Here is a 21,405-nt window from a genome sequence, read left to right on the forward strand (position 1 = left end):
AAGCCTACGTCAAGACCAACACCAGGCCCAAGCTTGCATCAAGACCAACACCAGGCCCAAGCCTGCATCAAGACCAACACTAGGCCCATAGCCGCCATGCCAGATGAAGCTTTTGAAAATGGGAGTGCAGAGAGATTCGAAGCTCGACCTCGACCACCTCCGAGGCTACACCGCCCAAGCCTACCTGCTGCTCCTCCACCGCAGCGACTATCGAGCACGCGAGCTCTATGCTCCGCTCCACCAACTCCTCGACGCCATCGTCCACTCTGACTATGTGGAGTCGTCACTGAGCCTCAACCTCTCCCTGCGACTCCAAACTGCTCCTCTCCGTCACCAATTCCCCAGCCAAAGTCGATGGCTATTTGGCGGATGCGAGATACAAGGTCCGCTCCTCTGACCTACGACACGTCGCTCAAGCGACTCGAGCACCTCAAAACCGTCATGGTCAACTCACCCAGCGCCGCACTTCTGTCACTGAGCCTCAACCTCTCCCCCGAGTAGGACTGCTTTGTCTGTCCTCTCTTTCTCGCTCAGCAACCTCTGACGATGACAAGCACCGCCAGTTCTCTCCCCCGGGACGTCCCAGCGCAAGACCTCCATTGAAACCATACTCGACTCGTCGCGCTACTTCGTGCTTAAGATCGAGGACTGACTCGGGTCTCCCATCTCCTCCATCTCTGCCCAGCGGTGATGCTTCGCTCCCGGCTTCAAGCTTGACTCCAACCCGATTGTGCTCCGGGTCCTAGCTAGGTCCGACATCAAGGTCACCCCCATCCTTCTCGTCTTCATCACCAAGGACAGACCCTACATGGTTGTTGAAGATCCTCCACTGCATCTGCACCTCCGTCTCTCGAATTAGGCCTGGGTTTCACCCACAAATCCAGCCTTGCAGAGCATCGTATATAAAGAAAAAAAAAAGTAGATATAATATTTAAAAAAAAAAAGGGTCATGGTGCGGTATGATTATGGTGGCCATCATCTAGTTAGTGGTGGTGGGGTGAGCACCACCGAAAGCAAATAAAGAAAAAAAAAATTTTAAAAAAAGAGGATGATGGTGGATCAGCCCACGTGAAAAAAAAAAAATATGTGTGTATATATATATATATGTATATATATATATGTGTGTGTGTGTTTGTGTGTACATAATATATGTATGTATACAGCAAAAAAAAATGCATTAAGAAGAAATAAATTTGCATTATACATACCTTAAAAAAAAAGTCAAATCAAATTTGCATTATACATACCTTAAAAAAAAAGTCAAATCAAATTTACAGGAGGGGATCTTCAAGGATGATCAGGTGACGCCTCATCACTCGGCGAAGCTCCAGGAAGAAGAGGCGCCGGAGGTTGACTGTTGGAAGCCTCACCACTCGGCGAAGCTCCAGGAAGAAGAAGCACCGAAGGTTGACTGTTTGGAGCCTCAAGACTCGATAAAACTCTAGAGGACGAAGGCAATAGGTGCCTCTGGAGTGAAGCCATAAACATCTAATGGTCACTCTGAATCCGACCTTCGGATTCTTGCAGCTGGTCGAGCTTTCTCTTCATGCTCATCGAGTAACTATTGGCAAGCATGTGCAACTCTCTGTTTTCACACTTGAGCCCTCTAATCTCCTGTTTGAGACTCATCACTTCAGCCGCCAATGATTCAACTTGAAGGGTTCGAGCAAATAGATGTTGGGCCATATTAGACACAGAACCTGCACATTGCACACTGAGAGCCAGAGAATCCTTAACAGCCAACTCATCAGACCGTTTGGAAAGTAGTCTATTATCTTTGGGAGTGACAAGGTTCCTGGCTACCACCGCAGCGGTCATATCATTCTTCATCACCGAATCCCCAACGGTAAGAGGACCAGTAGGGGATATGAATGATGGGCGCCATATGTTGTCTGGAGAAGGCAGGACTGCCTCTTCACCAAGGTTCAAGTCAAAACGACGGTCAGAGGGTCCAGACATTTTCAAAGGTGTTAAAGAAAGAAGAGGTCGGACAAATCAAGATCTTAGAAGTGCAAGAAGGGAGTTTCTACAAGCGAAAATTCAAGTGTGCTTTGAAACGAATTGCGTGCCTCTATAAAAATCAACACTTGACGGGATTTCAGATATCGAAGAGGCGAGCTCAGAATTCGAAGAGGCCAATTCAAAAATCGAAGAGGTGCTAGCTTTCTCAAAAGCTGGGCTTGCTCAGAAAACCACGGGCCAATCTTCCTTTCCAGACTTGTCCGCACTTGTCACATGCAACCTCTGCACTCGACAGAGCTCAGAAATCGAAGAGGCAAGCTCAGAAATCGAAGAGGCATCTTGCTTTTCCAGACGCGTCAGCACCCATCACACGCAAACTCAGCTTTGCGGAAATCACGGATAATTTGTCGAAGCGCCGATCCCAGATATCGAAGAGGCGCCATGCTTTTTCAGCCTCGTCAACACCTGTCACATGCACACTCAGCTTGGAGGAAATTACGGACAATTTGTCGAAGATTTATGATGAAGAAGAAAGCGCGTGAAGCCATACTGATCAATCACTCAATGGTTGCCGACACGAGTGAAAGAATAGTACCTCTACAGGTATTAAAGAGCTTCCTATAACTGTCTACCTTCACCTTTCATAGCAAGGCAGACGTAAATAACCTTTCTTTATCTCCGAGAATGCCTTCCCAGCGAAGCCTCTCGAGTCACTCAGTGTTCCTTATTCCTTGGGGTACCTCTGCAAACAAATGACACCAAAGCAAAAGTATCTCATATCACCAGGGTAGAAATCAAGAGTATCTCATATCATGCTTTCTCCCTGTCCTTTCCTTTGTCCTTGTTCTTACCTGCAAAGACAAGGATAAAGAAAGCAATATGCCGGAACCTCCACTCAAACCCAGGTAAGGAATCGACTACCTGAAACCTTTACCTGGTTGCTTACATGGTATTGCTCTCGAGTACTCGTCTTCCACTACTGCTGTACTTCCAAAGAAGCTGCCACATCTGCTTGAAGAACAGATAAGGCGAGTGAAAATGATACCTTGCAGCATGTGGAGACAACATGCAGAAAAAACAAGCAGAGAAGAATGCAGCCTGCATAGTCAACTCATCAGAAGAAGTATGAGTTGAGGAACTCGAGGAGATGCCACATTTGCCTGAAGAACAGATAAGGCAAGTGAAAATGATACCTTGAAGCATGTGGAGACAACGTGTTGATTTCCTTCAAAATCAAGTCTCTCTTTCCCTGCACAATCGACCAACCCAGTAGAAGGATTCTGAGTTGAATCCAAGAGCTCGACATATTGACGACACTATCGCCGAAGAGCAAAGCCTCGATATGCAACGCTGTCAAATCGCCACCACTTCTTCAAAAGCAAGAGTATTTCATATCATGCTTTCTTCCTGTCCTTTTCTTTGTCCTTGTTCTTACCTGCAGGACAATGAGAAAAAGAGCAATCAACCAGCACTTGGTGTCAAACTCCCAGTCAGGAACCGACTGCTTGGAACCCTTCCTTGATTGCTTACCTAGCACTACTCTCGAAGTACCCATTATCTCAACATCTTATTCTTCCAGAGAAGATACCACATCTGCCCAAAGAACATATAAGGCAAGGGAAAGTGATACATTAAAGCATGTGGAGACAAGCACAACAAAGCACGTGCCGATTCATCTGCTACTTTTTCAAAATCAAAAGTATCTCATATCATCAGGGTTGCAATCACTCTGGGTAATGGACTCGTTTTGACCCTCAAATTCTTGGGTCGACTTGCTAGGTGTTGTGGGCTGCACGTGCCGATTCACCACCCTTGAATCAAATCCTTAAAGATCAAGTCACCAACTGGAAGAAGAGCCCATCAATCTTGAAGATCATACCGTTGACCAAACTGCTCAGGTGTGAATTAGAAAGATTGAGCAAAGCAGCAAGTCGTCACCTTCACCTCGTGCCTGCTTGTCATGTGTTTGAGTCAACCTTTAAGAATCAAGCCTCAACGACCCTTGAAGAAGCTTCCATCCAAATTCAAGATCAAGCCTCGACGACCCTTGAGGAAATCACAAGTCCGATTCAAGATCAAGTGTCTACCACCCTTAAATCAAATCCAGTTCAAGAATAAGCTGTGGAAAGTCAACAATTGGAGGAAACCAGAAAATCCTCCAACCTAGTTCAAGAATAAGCCTGTGGAAAGTCAACAATTGGAGGAATCCAGAAAATCCTCCAACCCAGTTCAAGATCAAAGATGTGGAAAGTCAACAAGCGCAACAAAATACGTGTCGATTCATCCATTACCAAAGCCAAAGATCATCTACCACATGAAGTCCTTGTGGTCCGATTTCAACCTTCAAGAGCAAGCCTCGACGGCCCTTGAAGACATTTTCAGCCCAATTCAAGATCAAGCCTTGATGGCCCTTGGATCGACATCTACAATAAGGAACTTCAAAACACATATCCTACACATGACAAGCACATGTATACGACACGCCTTGAAGTGGGGGCATTTGTAGACATGGAAATTTCGGTAAATAAATGTTGACCGATAAATCAAAGTTTCAACGCTCATGTATTACATAAATTTTACATGTAGCGTGTGTCTAAACAAAAAATCAAGAATCATCGGAAAAGTCATCAAACATGACACGTGTCAACACCTGGCAGAAATGACTTATTTCATCTGGAATATTATATTCAAAATTAGGCCTTGGAAAATTCTATAAATAGAAGCCAATTTCATTGATTTCAAGGGACCAATTCATATTACACCTTGAAGCTCTGAAGCTCTGAAGCTCTGAAACTCCGAAGCTCTCAAGCATCTAGGTTTTCGAAGAATCAAGAAAGCCTTCTTCGTTCTTTGTTCATCGTTCTTCCAAGATTAAGCCCCGACGGCCCTCGGATCAACAATCATCCACCTTCAAGATCAAGCCCCAAAGGCCTTTGAAGAACTTCCACCAATTCAAGATCAAGCCCCGACAGCCCTTGAAGAAAGTGTTCATCGTTCATCATCCGTTCATCCCGAAGAATCAAGAAAGCCTTCTTCGTTCTTCGTTCTTCGTTCTTCCAAGATCAAGCTCCAACGACCCTTGGATCAACAATCATCCACCTTCAAGATCAAGCCCACGGCCCTTGAAGAACGTTCATCCTTAGATCAAGCCCAACGGCCCTTTGGATCAACAACGTCGACAAATCCATACATCCAACCGTTCTTTAAGATCAAGCCCAAAAGCCCTTGAAGATCCGTTCATCACTGTTCTTCAAGATCAAGCCCAAAAGCCCTTGAAGATCCGTTCATCACCATTATTCAAGATCAAGCCTCAACGGCCCTTGAAGAAACACTCATCCTCAAGATCAAGCCCCAACGGCTCCTTGAAGATCCGCTCAAATCCACCTTCAAAGATCAAGCCCACGGCCCTTGAAGAAACTTTCAACAGTTCATCCAAGATCAAGCCTCGACGGCCCCTGGATCAATCGCACATCCAAAAATCAACACCTTACGGAGATCGAATCAAAGGATCAAATTTGAGAGAGATTGTAACCCAAAATCATCAAATACAAATATTATTTTGTGCATGTTGTTCTTGTCTCTTTCTTTTCAGGAAATTTTCGTGTTCACATTATCATGATCTCGGAGCTTTTTTGCAATATGTTCCGCATTCAAGTCTGCATTCTCTACTTCTTTGTTATTTGTAGTCTTCATATATCTACCTCACAATGTGCAAGAGAAGCACACACATGCGACAGAGTATAAGCTTGATGTACGCTATTATCTCATTCCTTGACAAGTTAAGCTTTTAGGGTTAGTGATTGTCTAACAAACACGACCACACGAACAAGGAGAGTGACAATGAAAACACTAACAATGTGAGAGGAGTAAAATTCTTCTATGAACAAAGGAAGAGCTAGGTTGGTTCCATGTAAAATTGAACCAATCAAAGGAATAAGATCAAAACTTAGGGGTTCATTTGATAATCATTTGGTTTTTGGTTTTCACATTTTGTGCTTGTGGGAATCAAACTCCTTCTCTATCCCTAACCCTATTTTGAGTCATGGGCCTTAAAGTTCTAAGAAACTTTAGACTCGATTGTTAAAAAATGCACTACAAGAACACAATCATTGAAATACTCAAGCACTACAAAGTTACTACTAAAAGTCCCGAGCCTTGTAGGTAGAACTTCAAAGTCCCTCGTTCAAACTCACCCTAAAGGTCTCTCGGGGTTCATAAAAATTTAAGTCTCTAAAGACTGAGGAAAAACTAGATACAATGGTTCCACTAGTATTCAAGTAAGATGACATGAAATGTACACCTTACAAGGTTTGAAGTTTGTACAAGAAATAGTATCACAAGACTTTACATTGTTAAGCACTTTCTCTATACTTTCCTCCTGACTCAATTATTTACATGAATAATAAATAATGACCCAATTATTCATATTTTTTATTAAACCATCACTGGTGGAAACAGGGTCCTGCAAAATTGGTATGTTATTAATCTAGCACTATTATACTACTCAAATCCAGGACTGGATTGGGTAGCTGCATTTGAAAGAGTTCACTCCACTGATATGAGCAAAGATATCCGAAGAATCAGCCAAATCCTCTTCCTCTTTCACAGCTACCTGTAAGAATATATACTAATGTCAGATGACTGGAATACAATGGACAATGACAAGACTTTGAAAGGTGACAAGACGCCTAGGATAATATAATTCACAACATTTTGAGAATTGTTTCTTGCAAGATAGGGTATGTGTTAAAAGTGTACGAGGCATTACTTCATCGTCTTCATCATCTTCATGATTGCTTCCAGCAGATCTGTGGGTCTCTCCAAAGTCATCGTTCTTTGCAAATCTTCCTCGGACTCGAGGTCTGCTGTCAGCAAGTGTTTTGCGGCAGGCATACTGCATATTTGCTTGAACATTAGTGAGAGTTTAACCCTAATCCCTAATTGAAACGCACATAGTAACATACACGCACACATGCAAATATGAGTAAAGGCATATGCTTTTCACACATGTTTTTATAGAGAGAGAGAACCTTGATTTTCTTGGTGAAGTTCCTCTCATTCCTTTTCTTCATGTACCTGTGGATCTTTTCTTTCCTCTCTTCAACAGAGAGCTTGCCTACTTTAAAATTTGGGTCTTCGGCTATTGGAATCTCAGTTGGTAAAGAAGTAGAGTTCCCACCCCCACTCACCAGTTGCTGACTCTCAGCACTAAGTGCCTTTTGTAGAGATTAAAGGTGAAAATTACACCCAAAGAAAAAGTAGCAAAGAAAAATAACATTAGTCCCTTCTAGTGCACAAGAAAGAAAATATGTCCTTATTTCGATGCTAAGCGTGCTGATATTATCGGTTAATTTGAATGTGATACCACTTTTTCCAGTCTACATGCAGATGATGACAGTTCAGAAGAAACAGATAAGCAAGATGGTACTTCTGTAGCTGTGGCCCCTACGAGGGTTTACAACGCTAAGTTCCCATCAATTGACTTTAATGGCCAACTAAAGCTCATGAGAGAGACAGGACTAAAATGCAGAGAGGTTTTTTAAGAGGGCAAGGTTCTTCAAGTTCTTCAATTTTCAACAACTATTCACCACAATTGTTGAAAACTCAACAAATCAACTTGATATAGCAGGAGAAGGGTAAAGAGACTCCATATACCTTTTCTCTTCGTTCTATATGGTTTATCAAACTTCATTCTTGATTTTAGTTCGAAACTTTGAAACCAAACTAAACTGTTTGATGTGTTTCTTGTGAGAAATAAAATAGTTATTTCTTAAATTATCTCCTAGTATCTACCAAGAAGTTGCAAGCAGCGATTATTACCTGAAGCTCTTCGGGGTTAAAAACCCTCGATAATGAATCTGGACAGAAAATTCCACCACTGTCTCCCTGATATTCCAAGTCTTTCTGTTGCAGTTCAGAAGCCATAAGAATGCTGCTGGTGAAAATTCCAGTACCGTCAGCTGATAATGCAGCAGGATTTATAGGCCCAGTAGGCATGTAGGGTCCCATAGGAGGACCGAGAAATGAACAAGGAGGAGAAGAAGGGTTCAAAGGAACATAAGACGGCACTGAAGACAAGCAATCCTCTTTAAAAACCGATGCTATTGGAGCTGTCATAAGAGTTGGTACAGGTTCGGCAGGGTACTGTGAAAATCCCTCAACAACAGGATCTGCTAATGGCATTTGAGAGAAATCAAATTGATCTTGCGGGTTTATGAGAAACGAAGGTACCGAAAAGGGTGGGGATGGAGAAAAATCAATGGAAGCTGATATATCATTGTCAATTTCCTCTTGGGAATCAAAGATTATGGAAAGGTTGCCACTATTGTTGTTGGTGGCATTAGTGGTGGTGGTTGCGGTGGTATGAACGCTGGCAGCAGTGGTGGTGGTGTTGGTGCTATTAGTTGTGGGGGTTTGGGAAATGTTTGCGTCAGTATTACCATTGTTGTCTGGGTAGATACAGAACGTGGTTTCTATATCTGGGGGTAGTGAAAGGTTTGTTGCAAAGGATGAATTTTCTTCGTAGCAGCAATTTGGAGAAGTGGTGACCTCGGAATTCTGTAGGGTCTCTTGGAATAGTTCCGGGTCGCAAAATTCAAATATTTGAGCGCTAATCTGGCTAGAAATTTCATCCTGCAAGCAAAACATCAGAGAGCAATATTAAAAATATGATTATCTGACAAAAATCCACGCAAAAAACCCTTATCATCAACTATAAGATTGCAAAATAAAACCTTTTTGTTAAGTTCATCATTCATCATAATTTTTAACTTGTTAGACGAGATATTGATGTAGGCATGCTCCATCTTAGTACAGCAAATACATATCAACCTGCCTCACAGTAGAACTTTCCCTCAATCCCTCCCTCGGATTTTTTCTTTCAATATGCATAAAGCAAGCATGTAAAAAGTTAAAAATAAATAGAAAGAATAGGATGTTTTCCAATTTTTTTTTTTTATGTAGTTTCCGTGGACCAACCTGCCATGTATATATATGATTCATTGAGCACATAAGTGTTCAAAAGAAGGATGGTTTTGGTGGTGGGTTTTTTTGTGCAAAGTAGAAAATGATGTGCATTTGTGCTACATGTGACATGTAGGATGAAAGTTGCCCAACTGCAGCTAGAAACTAAAGGAGTAAACTAAGAAGGAAGCTCATGGTATGTAAGTTTTGTTCAGTTTACAGAAACAACTCGGTCCGAACAAACAATCAGAATTTATAAGCAATTGGAAGAAAAGAAGCAATTATGTTATCCATGTGAAATGCTTGTCACACTAGGGCTCTCCTTTAACCATCTAAATGCAAAAAGATTCAAGATTAGAAAAGCTTATAGGTGAAGCATAAAAAGCTAAATATTCCCATTCTATTCCAATACAAAAGTGGGAAATAACTAGTATGCAACCCTAAGACAATGACAATTTTGTGCGTATTATTGGCAACAAAGGTTGAAATAACTAGTAAGTCTATATAACCAGCTCGATGATTGTTAGCACAAAATTGATGAGATTTGCTTGTGCAATTTCTATTGACAGTAAAATGCCTTAACCCTACAAATTCTTTGGGAACAGAACTCTAGTAGCAGGTCCATATCGATACTATGAACGCGCAGGATCAAAGTTTTGTATTTGCTTTAATTTTATTCCAACTAGTTGAACCAAAACTCAGAAGTACACGAGATGATGAATTTTGTGATTGTCAGAGATGTCGAAATCAAACAAGACATTCAAATTTGAATAATCCAAAATGCACACGCGACCGGGGAAGATAGAGATGCGAAAAGGATTGAGCAAAATGATGGTTACAGCACATAGCAGAAATCCCAGAAAGAGGTGAAAGTGAAAGGGAATGGATATGAAAATTCCTTGCTTCTGGACCCCTCAACCAATTGGCAAGAAATTTTGACCCAAACCAACTAAGAACATCAACATTGAACCCAACAAAGCATAAAAAACATGTAAAGAAGTAAAGAACAAATTGATTAGCATGCAATTATCTTTTAATCTACGACTAATTCAGAAAACCACATTTGCAGAAATAAATGTCAAAATAATTAAGAAATACTTTAATCTTTAGACTAATCCCGAACAACCCATTTGCCGAAAGACACTAATTTGCAGATTAAACACACACACATGTACGTGTGTGTGTATATATATGTATACATATACCTTAAAACTAATTCTGAAGACATTTCCACAAACACACTAATATGCAGATTACAAAGATACATGCATATAAACACCATTATCAATCAGAAATCACTATATGAATGCATGCATGCATGAACGGAGATTGAGATTAAAAAATGGGATTTAACCTGCGCCTGCTGTTGCTGCTGCTGCTGGGTCATATGCTGCAACATGATTTCCAAATCTCTCTCTCTATGCTTCGAAAGCTTAATCGAATTGGTTCGGTTGCTTAATTAAAAATTAGCAAAAGAATCAATGAGAGAAATATTGTAGGAATGCATTAATCAATATTTACATGCATAATTTGCTCCTCCTCACACGGACCCCTTGTGATCTCGATGGGATGAAACTATATACAGAAGGAGGAGCCAATGCAAAAAAAAAGTGCAAAACGCAAAACAGTTTTATTAAAATTAAATTAAATTAAATTAAATTAAAAAAAAAGCTAATTAAGCAGCTAACAATATCAAACAGACAGGATAACGACAGAAGAAAAATAAATAGGGAAGGATGAGAAAAACAGATAGAAAGAGAGAGAGATGAGGAGGTTATAATGGAGAGAGAGAGAGAGAGAGAGAGAGAGAGAGTCAGCTAAGAAAATGGAGGGTGTGGGGTGGCTGGAAACTATAGTTATATACTGAAATATAAAACGATAGGGGTGTGTCCGTACTTAGCCGTCAAGGCTGGCACTGGTCAACCCGAGCTTCGCGGGGGATCGCAAGTTTCTGAGTCCGTACGTGCCGTGGCACTCTGGGTGAACACAACTGAAGGAGACGGGACACGTGGCCAACTGGGTCGTGAAGCATTCAGCAATGGCGGGTGACCTGGCTTCCTAATGGATTTTTTGTTTTAGCAGGTTATGGTTTTCTGATAACTTCCTTAACTCGCAACAGTTAGAGCAGGAATTGGCTGACCAAACCCTTTTGCCTTTGCCTTTTGCCCGATTCTTTGAACTGTTTGTATTGTTATTTGGTAAGTCCCGATTCTTTGAAAGGTTTCGGTGAGATAATGAAACTATCATGAAAAATGGCAAACTTTGCTTCTCTTTTTGCTTTCTTTCTGTTTTCTTTTTGGCACATTTTATGGTTGAAATTCCTTGAATAGCCTTTTATGGATGGAATTGTTGTGTGCTGCAATGTTTTGGTTTTAGATGAGACTCAATGGCTGATTTGGTAAAACAATAATATTGGATCAACTCAGATTTTGAAATATTAATAACAGCTCATATATAATGCAATATTACACAATTTACTCAGATTAACTCAGATTTTGAAATATTAATAACAGCTCATATATAATGGTTGAAATTCCCCTCTTGTTTATTAATAAAAGGGAATTTTCGACACCAGTCAATCATGAGGAGAACTTGGACCAAAAGAATTAAGAAAGAGAATGAAAATGATTAGGAATACTAATGATTTGATTTGCAGTTACATTACATAGTAGATTATGGAATATAATCAACGGAAAATTATCGGAATTAAGAGTAATAATAATTTGGGAATTATGCGCAGTGGATAAGGATGTAGTTAATTATTCCAAAATATGTGAAAAACTGAGGAGTGTTCATATAGAACTAGCTTGAAGGGAAATATAACTAAAACAGTAAAGAACAATTATGGTTGATTAAGTCGTAGTCATTGACTGACTCGATCGTTTCGAAATGCTTCTGAATCTCATCTTCTGCATGGGATTGGGTGGGAGAATATGGGGCGGATGGCAACGTGCATTATCTTGAATTTAATTCTTATGCTCCATAATGCAGTCGTGCCTAACTGTTCATGATCAATGATGGGAGTCAAATTTAAGGTTAAGACAAGTTTAGGGTTTAGGAATTCCAGAAAGATGAGGCACTTTAGAAAATTCGAGATCCTTTTCAATGACAAAGTAATCTAATTTTTAGAAACCCTTAATTTGGTGCATTTTCTCTACTTTTTTCTTTTCTCATTGAGTGAAATAATCGAAAACTCATTTATACTAATAAAATATATGCAACAAAAAAAACATGACATTTATAACAAAAGAGATGGACCCACATACGATATGCTCTTTTTACTATCAAAACATATGACTTGTTGAGTGACAAAGATTAACCCATAAACATGTTAATTTTGATTCTTAGAAGCGTTGGCGAAACCACGAATTATTAGGGAGGAGTGAAATTTAAAAGGGTAAAAGGTTCAACAAAAATATAGACGACCAAATCCTAAACATCAAGCTAATCATTCTAATGACATGTTTACAAATGCGTAATCCAATAATACTACAATTTGTACATCTCAAACACAAACACAAATAATAACGACCTTGAACCAAAAGAACAAGATCATGAAAGTGGAGCTAAACATAATACATAAACCCTAGAGCTAACACATGGACTTTTATCCACAAGTGATGAGAATGCGCTCATTAAAGTGGCGAGACCATATCTGCTCCACGCGTAGTTCAACCTTCAAGAAAAACTGAGCAGTTGAATGCAACCTTATCAAGCTCTCCTCCCCATAGTGAGGAGAAAAGTTAAAGGTATTAAAGAAATGATTAATTACTAGATCTTATCTTTATGTTTTCCTAATTGAAGATCAACTCAATCAAGCAAGTAATCACAATCACATATAATCAAGAATATTACAAGATAATCCCAAGATATTAAGTAATTAAGTAAATCTTTGGGATAATTCTTTCCTCCTCCACCTACGGATGACACACATTGGGCAATCGAATGTCGACGCATAGCACGGCATACCCTACAAATGTGGATGGCCCTAGCTCCTATAAATACTCCATTCTCCATAAAATTTTAGTGAACTTTTTCTATGCAATTAAGCTCTAAAACTCTCTTTTCAGAGAAACTGACTTAAGCATTGGAGATTCGTGGCCAAGCCCCCTCCCCCCAACTTCTAGGGCGCATGGCTTTGATCTTTAATCAAAGATATTTATTTGTTTTGTAGGTACAAATTCGTCAAGACTAAAGATGATAGATTTTTGCTACCACAAAATAGTGCTTTCATTGAGAGCCCGATTTAATTCTTGAAGAAAGCTCTCGCAATTCCTTTTAGAATTTTCCGTTACGTTAAATTTCTCGTACGATCCTAGTCACTGAACTTTTTTAAAGTTCTTTGATCAGTTCGTTGAGAAAGGATACAATGGTAGGATATTATGAAAGCATGATGAACAACACTCTTTACTTACCTAGGTTTTCACCAATCGAAGGAAGCATGGTTGCCACAGCATCAGCAGCCCACTCTACAGTTCAATGAGGCCTGATCATTTAGAGATGACTAGGAGGCATGAATGAGCATTAGTCCATAGTCAAGGCTTGCCTTTGACGCGCTTGCCATCCAATCTAATCGTGTTGGCCATGCTTAACAAGCAGATGCTGCAGCCAGAGCCAAGGCACAAGCCCATATAGGTCATTGTCATTGTCAATCCATGCTGGTACAAATTCAAGAGCCCATGCTAGCAGCTGCAGCAAACCTTACAACCTAGACGAGGTCCAAAACCCAAAGAAATGCAACTAGCATCGACTTTAACAGGCCCAACCTATAGTGCATGAAGTTCATATCACATGAAGCCTAGCATGCATGCCTCTAATCAACAAAGGTAAAGTTAACCTAGATGTGTACTCGCGTGCTTGCACCAGATCTGCGCCCCACTGCCCAAACAGGCCTTTGGATCGGTTTACCCGAATTGCTGGCCAGTCGCCACACTAGTTCTGGTTCAGACTGGACCGATCGGTCCATTGGCGACAATTCTGATTCATTTTTCGGTGATCCCAACCCGTTTTCCAGCGATCCAGATCGAATTATATGCCCAATGTCCATTACCCTTCCACCATTCACACAAATGCTTATTAGACGTGCTCCTTCATTCCAAATGGCGACTACACCTTTCCCGGCAAGTTACTGACTTGACCAGTGCCCTCACGAGACATGTGTTGTATTAAATTCTTTTTTTTCTTTCTCCTTTATTTTCAATTTTGCCTTTTTCTTCTAATTTAACTAAAAAAAAAAAGTTACCTCTGGTAAATTTGAACCCAAAATCTTTTTCATGTTGCTTTTGTTGTGAAACTAATTATTGGGAGAAGGTAAAAAGATGGCCACTAGAGAAGAGAGAAATAGTGGAGGGGCTAGAGGAATTTTGTGTGTAATCCCTTGTGCCTAGTGCATTTATTTATACTAATTATGATGAGCTTCGTTGCCTACAAGTAATTAAAGTTCTAAAGGAAAATGATATTCTAAATCCTATAGGATTCCTACTTCTAGTTTACACAATCACACTAGCTATAAAATCATATTCACTACACTCACCCTTGGGTGTGTACAACTGAAGTATCGCATCATGTCTTCATGATTAGCACATGGCAATTGTTGTCGTCAATTCTCGGCAAGCACAAGCAATGTATATGTGAGTCTCTAAGTAGGGATGCATGTAGAAGTATATTATCACCAAAACCTGGCTACAGTAAACTCAGTGGGACATACCTGTAGTCTAGGGAGAAAAATTTGAGTTGATTGAGGATGTCGATGTTTCACATCTTTAGGATGATCATTAACATAAACAAGGGTAGAACCAGCCCAATGTTGGTGGCTTATCAAAATCCCGTCAGGTTCGTGAATATCCAATGGCAAAAGTGCTCCTGTTTGTAGGAAAAAAGAGTAGATTAAGGTCATGCGAATATACTTTAAGATACTCTCCCCAAGTTTGACAAAACTCCCACTAAGAACTACAAACATTTCAAATGAGATAGGTCATGCTATCCAATAACTTAGGAAGTTTTTGGTAGTAAACACCGACAACGACTTCGTGAAAAGATCATCGAGGTGGACTGAATCTGCTTGACTTCAATCTTCTAATGCTTTGTAGATGAGTGAAGGACTTCAGTGTGCAATATGCTTGGTGTTGACTTTTTGGATCGTTTATTTGCTACAAGTGACATTATATTCGTGGATCGTTGTTGGAATCCAACAATAGATGAAAATCCGTAAGTGCTTTGAATATGCTCAACAAGAGCTCTTAACCATGTCTCTCACGTGTAGCGTAGTGAGGTGTGGTAAGCTTGGCATGAATCGAAGACATTGCAACTGGTAATGTGGACCTCTAAGATATTGTGGTATTCCCTAATAGTAAAGACATAACCATTTGGGAATGTGCCTTGTGCAGGTTTGATAAGGAACTGGTGCTAGCATAGCAAACAAAGCAAGCTTCATTTTAAGGATCAGGTGTGTTGGATCAGCTGGAGATGAACAAGGATAAGCCAAATCCATAGTACCTTTTAGGTAGCGGAATAACAACTTTAATGTCAATTCAGTGGGAGCGCGTATGTGCAGTGTTGTATCTTTACCAATAAATCAACAATGAATGAGATGTTTTGCCTAATGTAATGAGCTAAGAACAAACAAAAATTGAACTTAAATAAGGAACTTTGGGTTCCAAAACCTCTACAAGGTCTCATTTGTATCTAACATATGGTTGATCATGGTATACCTAAAGGCAACACCTTTTAAGTGTGGTTTGACAGGTGAACTAAAATACCTATCAGAACAATGCTTAAACTTCAAGTCAAGACATGAATGATTTTTTCTAAGATACTTCATCTCAAATTTCTACTTAATGTGCGAGATAGTTTATCAAACTCTTCTGGAGTGTTAGTGAGATTCATGTCATCGACATAGACTACAACTCTAGCAAATTCGAAATACTTCTTAGTTAACATGCATGGGACATAGTTTATTCACATATCCATGACTAATTAAATAATCACTTAGATGATCTACTTGGATTGTTTCAATCCGTAAAGTGAACACCTCATTTAAATTGAGAGAGTATTCCGTGGTTTGAAACTATTTGAACCAGTCCATTTAATTCTTCGAAAACTTACATGTAAATCTCATTTTGGTCAGGTCCTCATCATATATATCATCACCGAACCTAGATAAATGCAAAGCACAAAATTAACCATCTTATAAATGAATATAGCTATCACAAAACTTGAAACTAAAAGTGCCCCACACCTCCGTCTTCTTATTCCAAAGTCAGTGCAAAAGCCAAACCAACTCCACTAGCATCCAAAAATTAGTCTTCATGTATACCAAGTTTATCAATTTGAATATATAATTTTCTCTTTCAAATTTCATACAAATAGAAACATGCCTCATGCACATGTTCAACAAAAGTGGAATTGACCCTTCCTCAATTTATCTTTTTCATCATGTCAATGTGGTCGACAATGAATGCTTAATTATGTTGTTCTTTGGTTTTTTGCATCCTTCTAGAGCTCTCCATTTTCTGGTTTTGGAAAAATTCTGCAGCTTGAAGTGATTTTGATTGTGTCATATATTTTTGTGTACATATAGATTTTCCTCGGAATCTATGATTTGGTTTTCGATATTTCGCTGAAGAGTTACGTATTATAGCAACTCATCACCGAAAACATTTGAAACAAATTCTCTGTTGAATGGGTACGGAAGAGTACAGTGAGCACTCTGTTTGGGCTGGATCCGTCCCTTGCACAGCTCCTCGGGGTCTTGCTTGTCGGGCAAGGTTTGATGCTTGGTGTGCTGCAATATAAGTTTACTATTAGTTTGAATGGTGCCTTTATGGGGCCTTTGTTAGGCCTTAAGGCTCACAATCAAAACTAATATGGATCTAAGTGTGCCACTGTTATCTTTGTATAACATATTGTTCTTTTTTGGTTATTAACTGGGTTGATTACTTGCGCCACAAGTTACTTGGACTTCTTGATCTTACTGGATTGTTACAGATGGGTTAAGTCTGTATAAGGTTCTTTTCTTACCTTATAAACAAGGACTTTTACTCATAATATTATATGTCCAGAGAAATGGAGTTCAGGGCCCTTCCAACCATTTCTTTGATTACAGTTAACACTAAAGAAGCAAGGTTAATTAGTTTAGCTCAAATGAACTTTGAAAAACAGTTGAAACTGGTTTAAAACACAAAGAAAGATGCATTAAACAACATATATACTTTATGTAAGTATAAATAAAAGAGATTCAGGCAAGATTTATAACCTTGTCAGGCAAGGTTCAACTTCTTGCAACCACTTCTCTTTGTGTCTTACAAGGGTTGTAATCTTTAGGGAATGAAAGGTAAAATGAGTTTACAAAAGGGATTCGATACTACAACGCTGGGGAAAAGTAACAGAGCTTCTAAAACTTGACAAAAGATGACTTTCTATGGTGAATCTATGACTAAAAGAGCAGAGTTTGGACAAACTAAAGCTTTCTAGTTTCTAACTTGTCTGAGAGCAAAGTGGGATGTCTTTTAATTGATTGGTTGAGTGTCCTTGTCTCTGGTAGCCCTTGCTGCTTTTATAGACTTTTTAGCCCGACTGTCCAAGCTTTGCCTTTTGGTGATGGCCTCCGGAACGTGGTGGGTCACCATTTATTTACCTATTCATGCCCTCGAGAGTACTTTTTACTGGGGTGAGTTGCATTTATGAGTCTCTCATAGGCCTATTGCCTATTCCTTGGCAAAAATGATTTTTAATTCCTCTTGGGTTGTCGACTTGTCCTAGCCCAATTCTCCCTTTGCTTTTTGTATTCTTGGGCCTCCATTCTCACCAAGCCCATCGTTAAATATCCACTCAAACAGTGCCCCCTTTAATCATTGTCAAGTCTGCTAATCAAGACATTGATAATGATTAAAATAAATTGCATGTTGAAACTAGGTATTAGCGCCACTTAATTACTCGTTTTAAACAACCCTTTTCCCTAACCCACGATTTCCAAAGTTAAATGCTCTAAGCTTCCCAAATCTCTTGAGTTTTTAGCCCTTCCTTGCCTTAATTTCCAGCCACTCTTTTACTATTTTCTCTCGAACTCAACAATGGCCCCCAAATCGCGCCTACATGCAATTTTAAAGAAGGAATCGTCACTCTGCTCCGTTAGGTCAATGGCCTTCATCGCCCTCGGGCTGGCCTCAATCTGTCCATTTTCTTCAAGGAAGAAGGCGTACACTCACTAGGGCCTTCTTGGATTGCCCAAGTCCCTATTGCAGTGGAGAATAACATGCCTATTGCCAACTGGTTCACTCCCAATCCTTACACTGCCAAAGCTGGAATTTCTGCCTCCAAGTGGTCCAATTTCAAGATGGGTTTTCCCTTACTGAAGAATGAAGCTTGGTCTAAGTAGGTGGATGGATTAGAGCCTATCTGGAAGCAAAAATGGATGGCAAATGGAATCTATAAGCTCATTATGATGTCTAAAACCACAATCCCCATTGATAGAGATTTTTTCACCTGCAAAAGTAGGGTTAAAACACTTAAAATACTTGCAAGAGTACAAGGTAATTGTAGTATAGATGGCTTTAGTAAGGTTGTTCTCCACATGGATTGAATGAATTATTTGTATTAAATCAAATCTTAATTAATTACTTAAAACAAAGTTTGAGAAAAAAGTCAATTTTTTTATTTCAAATAATAAAAATGAATTTAATAGAAAATAATTAAATAAAGTGATAAAATAAAATAAACTAAAAGAAAATAGATTTTGAAAATTAAATTGTAAAAGCCTAGGGTTCCGCCGTCACCTTAACAATCCTATGTAGTTCTTCCAATTATGTATGAATTACACATGCATATTTTGAAGGTTAGGTTTTCCTAATATATGCCTACTTGGACCCCCAACATAGAGCATATATCAAACATGCAATCCGTCTATGATATTCAGATCAAATCTAAACATGCATGACTCATTAAGCTTGTGAAACCTTTTGAAAAATCATACGACCCTTAAGACGTGATATTCATCCTAAGTGAACTTGCACATATTAATCACAAGAAGCCTTCGTCAATTTCAGGGATCGACCTCCGACCAAAATTGCATCAATTTACTTTTTCTAAAGATCCTAATGGTAGCTAAGCATTAAGGCAATTAGATAGTTTAAACCAGTGATTAATAATTCAAAACTTGCATGCATAATATTATAAGCAAATTGAAAAGAAACTACATATTCTTGCTAAGGCTCGTGGCCTCGCCCTAGCAAACGGAAATTAGTTATTAACAATCATAAAACAAAATATTAATAAAAACAATGATAGAAACACTTTGACAATAAACTTGAATCCAAAAGCTCTCTAAAATGTGCGTGCGTTCTCTTCTTTCCCTATCTTCTCTAAAAAGGCCCTAATGGTTGAAAAGCCTTATTTATACTACTAGAAAATAAAACCCTACCTAGAAAAGGTCTTAGAATAAAACTAGGAAACCAAATAAATTAAAATAAATTAGGAAACATAATCCGAAATCGACTAGTAAAATTTGCCCAAAACCTGCATAGTCTCAAAATAGCCACGTTTCTGGATCTTCAGGGCTCCAAAACAGGCCCCAAATGGTTAAAATTAAAGCTTGAGATGTCCCGAACATAATTGTAGAAGGCCTCGAACCCAAAAAACATCATCTTGGATGCCAAAAAGCCCAAAGAAACCCAAAACGTTACTTTGACAGCACTGCGCGCTGCTCCTTTATTTTATCGCCATAAATAAACCGCTAGGTATAAAATTATGAAACTTTGAACAATCAATTCAACAGACTCACGAACATCCTCCAATTGGAATCACTCCAAAATTCATCCGTTTGACGACTTTTTGCTCCAGAGGAAGTCGAATGTCCTACATTAAGATTATAAACAAAGCATCAAAATTCTCACAAAATAACCAATAAATTAATACTAAGAATATGGTAAAATATATAGTATAAAATCAACTCATCAGAATACCCTCAAGCAAAATAAAACTAGAAAACAAAAATAAAAACTAACAAACTAGAAACTTAACTAAGACAACTTTTCACCTTCAAGTCCCAAGCCATAGAAAACGTTATAAATTAGAACATCTTTCCAAAAGTTCCAACTAATCCCACCACAAAGTCTAAGCCATTCACAATCAATTAGAAAAGAATTTATGAACTTCCTTTGGTGTAAAGTGAACCAACATGGTTAAAGAGACTCGACTAAAACCCTTACCTCTTGTCCATTTATTTCACACATACTAAGTTCAAATATAACTTCTTCTTTTTTTCAGTAACAGTAGTGGTCGTGCAATGTCGGTTCACTTAACTTTTCAATCCAACCCATGTAGCAAGCTTTAGGTCAATGACTCCCAAGCCACAAGGGCTTTAATGCACTAGGTGTAGAACACCCCTAAATACTTACTAACACGAGCTGAAAAGGCTACGAAACCAACTAACCACCCTGCCCTATGCCAAGACTCTACCATTTGACGCGAGAATCGTTACTGATCAGGCAGGACTAGCCCGGTTACTAAGCAAAGTCTCGGGTGGAACAATTATTACTTTATTTATAACACATACTAAACTTTACTTTACTTTACTTAGAATAACAATTAAAATACGCTTAGACAAAAAGTAAGTGTTCAATCTCACTCCCCACAAACCATGTTGGTGTGAATATGCAAATTTTCAAAGTATAACTCATGAATTAGTGTCTAAGCAACGATAAATAGAAAAGACTCTATTATGGGATTAACCTTCACCATGTCCATTTGTTCTAACGTTTAAAATAATGTATGGATATTAACTTCAAAAGAATGAAAATTTCATTTGACTCAAAAATTAAAAATTAAAAATCTAAAATTTATTATTTCCCACCCCCAAACTTAAATCACACATTGTCCTCAAGATGTGGAAAATATATAAAATATAAAAGACAACAAAACACGACAACTAAACCTGAACTAAACATAAATAATTAAAAGACACAAAAGAAAAACAACAAAAACAACAAAAGGAAAGGTAACAAAATAAATAAATAGTACAGAAAGGAAAAGAGTGCACCTGGTGTGAATATGGGCCTGAGGCATGGAACTTAAGTAATGATATGAAGGGATCCAAGGTCTTGAGGAGCAATGCATTGGGCCATGGAAAACCAAGTAAAGATATGAAGAATGGCCCACGAAAATAGAAACAAGGCAACCCATTTTGCTCCCCTCCACTCGTTTCTCATTTTCTCGAACACCCGCCTTGCATTTATCTCGGTTCTCTCATCCACAACACAAACAAACACCCTCTAGCTCTCCCGGGAGTCCTATCTCCTTTATTTGTTCATTGATCTCAAGGAAAAGGTGGAGATCCACCCCTAAACTTCCGATCCTGGTGTCGACACACTCAGAGGTAAAAATTGTCATTCTCTAAATTCAATTTCAAGTCCAAAGCTTAGATTACGGAAAATTAGAGGACGAGTGTCTGATGTATGTGTGCTCCTAGTGTAGGAGTTGCAAAAT

At 39.1% G+C, this 21,405-nt stretch overlaps 1 protein-coding gene across 3 annotated transcripts; it reads right to left on the bottom strand.

The window, feature by feature from the left end:
- Positions 1–6,211: 6,211 nt before the first annotated feature.
- Positions 6,212–10,733, bottom strand: LOC126606828 (uncharacterized). 3 transcript variants are annotated; one of them, XM_050274213.1, is made up of 5 exons: positions 10,280–10,733; positions 7,783–8,595; positions 6,993–7,178; positions 6,731–6,856; positions 6,212–6,574 (listed from the first exon to the last, which is right to left on the bottom strand). In XM_050274213.1, exons 1-5 carry the CDS (start codon positions 10,322–10,324, stop codon positions 6,467–6,469), a joined length of 1,278 nt encoding a protein of 425 aa, XP_050130170.1. In that variant the 5' UTR covers positions 10,325–10,733; the 3' UTR covers positions 6,212–6,466. The 3 variants fall into 3 exon arrangements, with proteins under 3 accessions (XP_050130170.1, XP_050130171.1, XP_050130168.1); XM_050274214.1 differs by lacking the exon at positions 10,280–10,733 and adding an exon at positions 8,941–9,275; XM_050274211.1 differs by lacking the exon at positions 10,280–10,733 and adding an exon at positions 8,697–8,878.
- Positions 10,734–21,405: the final 10,672 nt, after the last annotated feature.

The sequence above is a fragment of the Malus sylvestris genome, chromosome 16, assembly GCF_916048215.2.
Source record: "Malus sylvestris chromosome 16, drMalSylv7.2, whole genome shotgun sequence".
NCBI lineage: Eukaryota > Viridiplantae > Streptophyta > Magnoliopsida > Rosales > Rosaceae > Malus > Malus sylvestris.

Excerpts from the sequence above, each read along its gene's own strand:
- LOC126606828 (XM_050274211.1), bottom strand. The coding sequence starts at position 8,768 with ATGGAGCATGCCTACATCAATATCTCGTCTAACAAGTTAAAAATTATG. Across the intron at positions 8,596-8,696 it reads ATGATGAACTTAACAAAAAG|GATGAAATTTCTAGCCAGAT; the intron begins GTTTTATTTTGC and ends TTTTGCTTGCAG. Across the intron at positions 6,857-6,992 it reads ACTTCACCAAGAAAATCAAG|TATGCCTGCCGCAAAACACT; the intron begins GTTCTCTCTCTC and ends GCAAATATGCAG.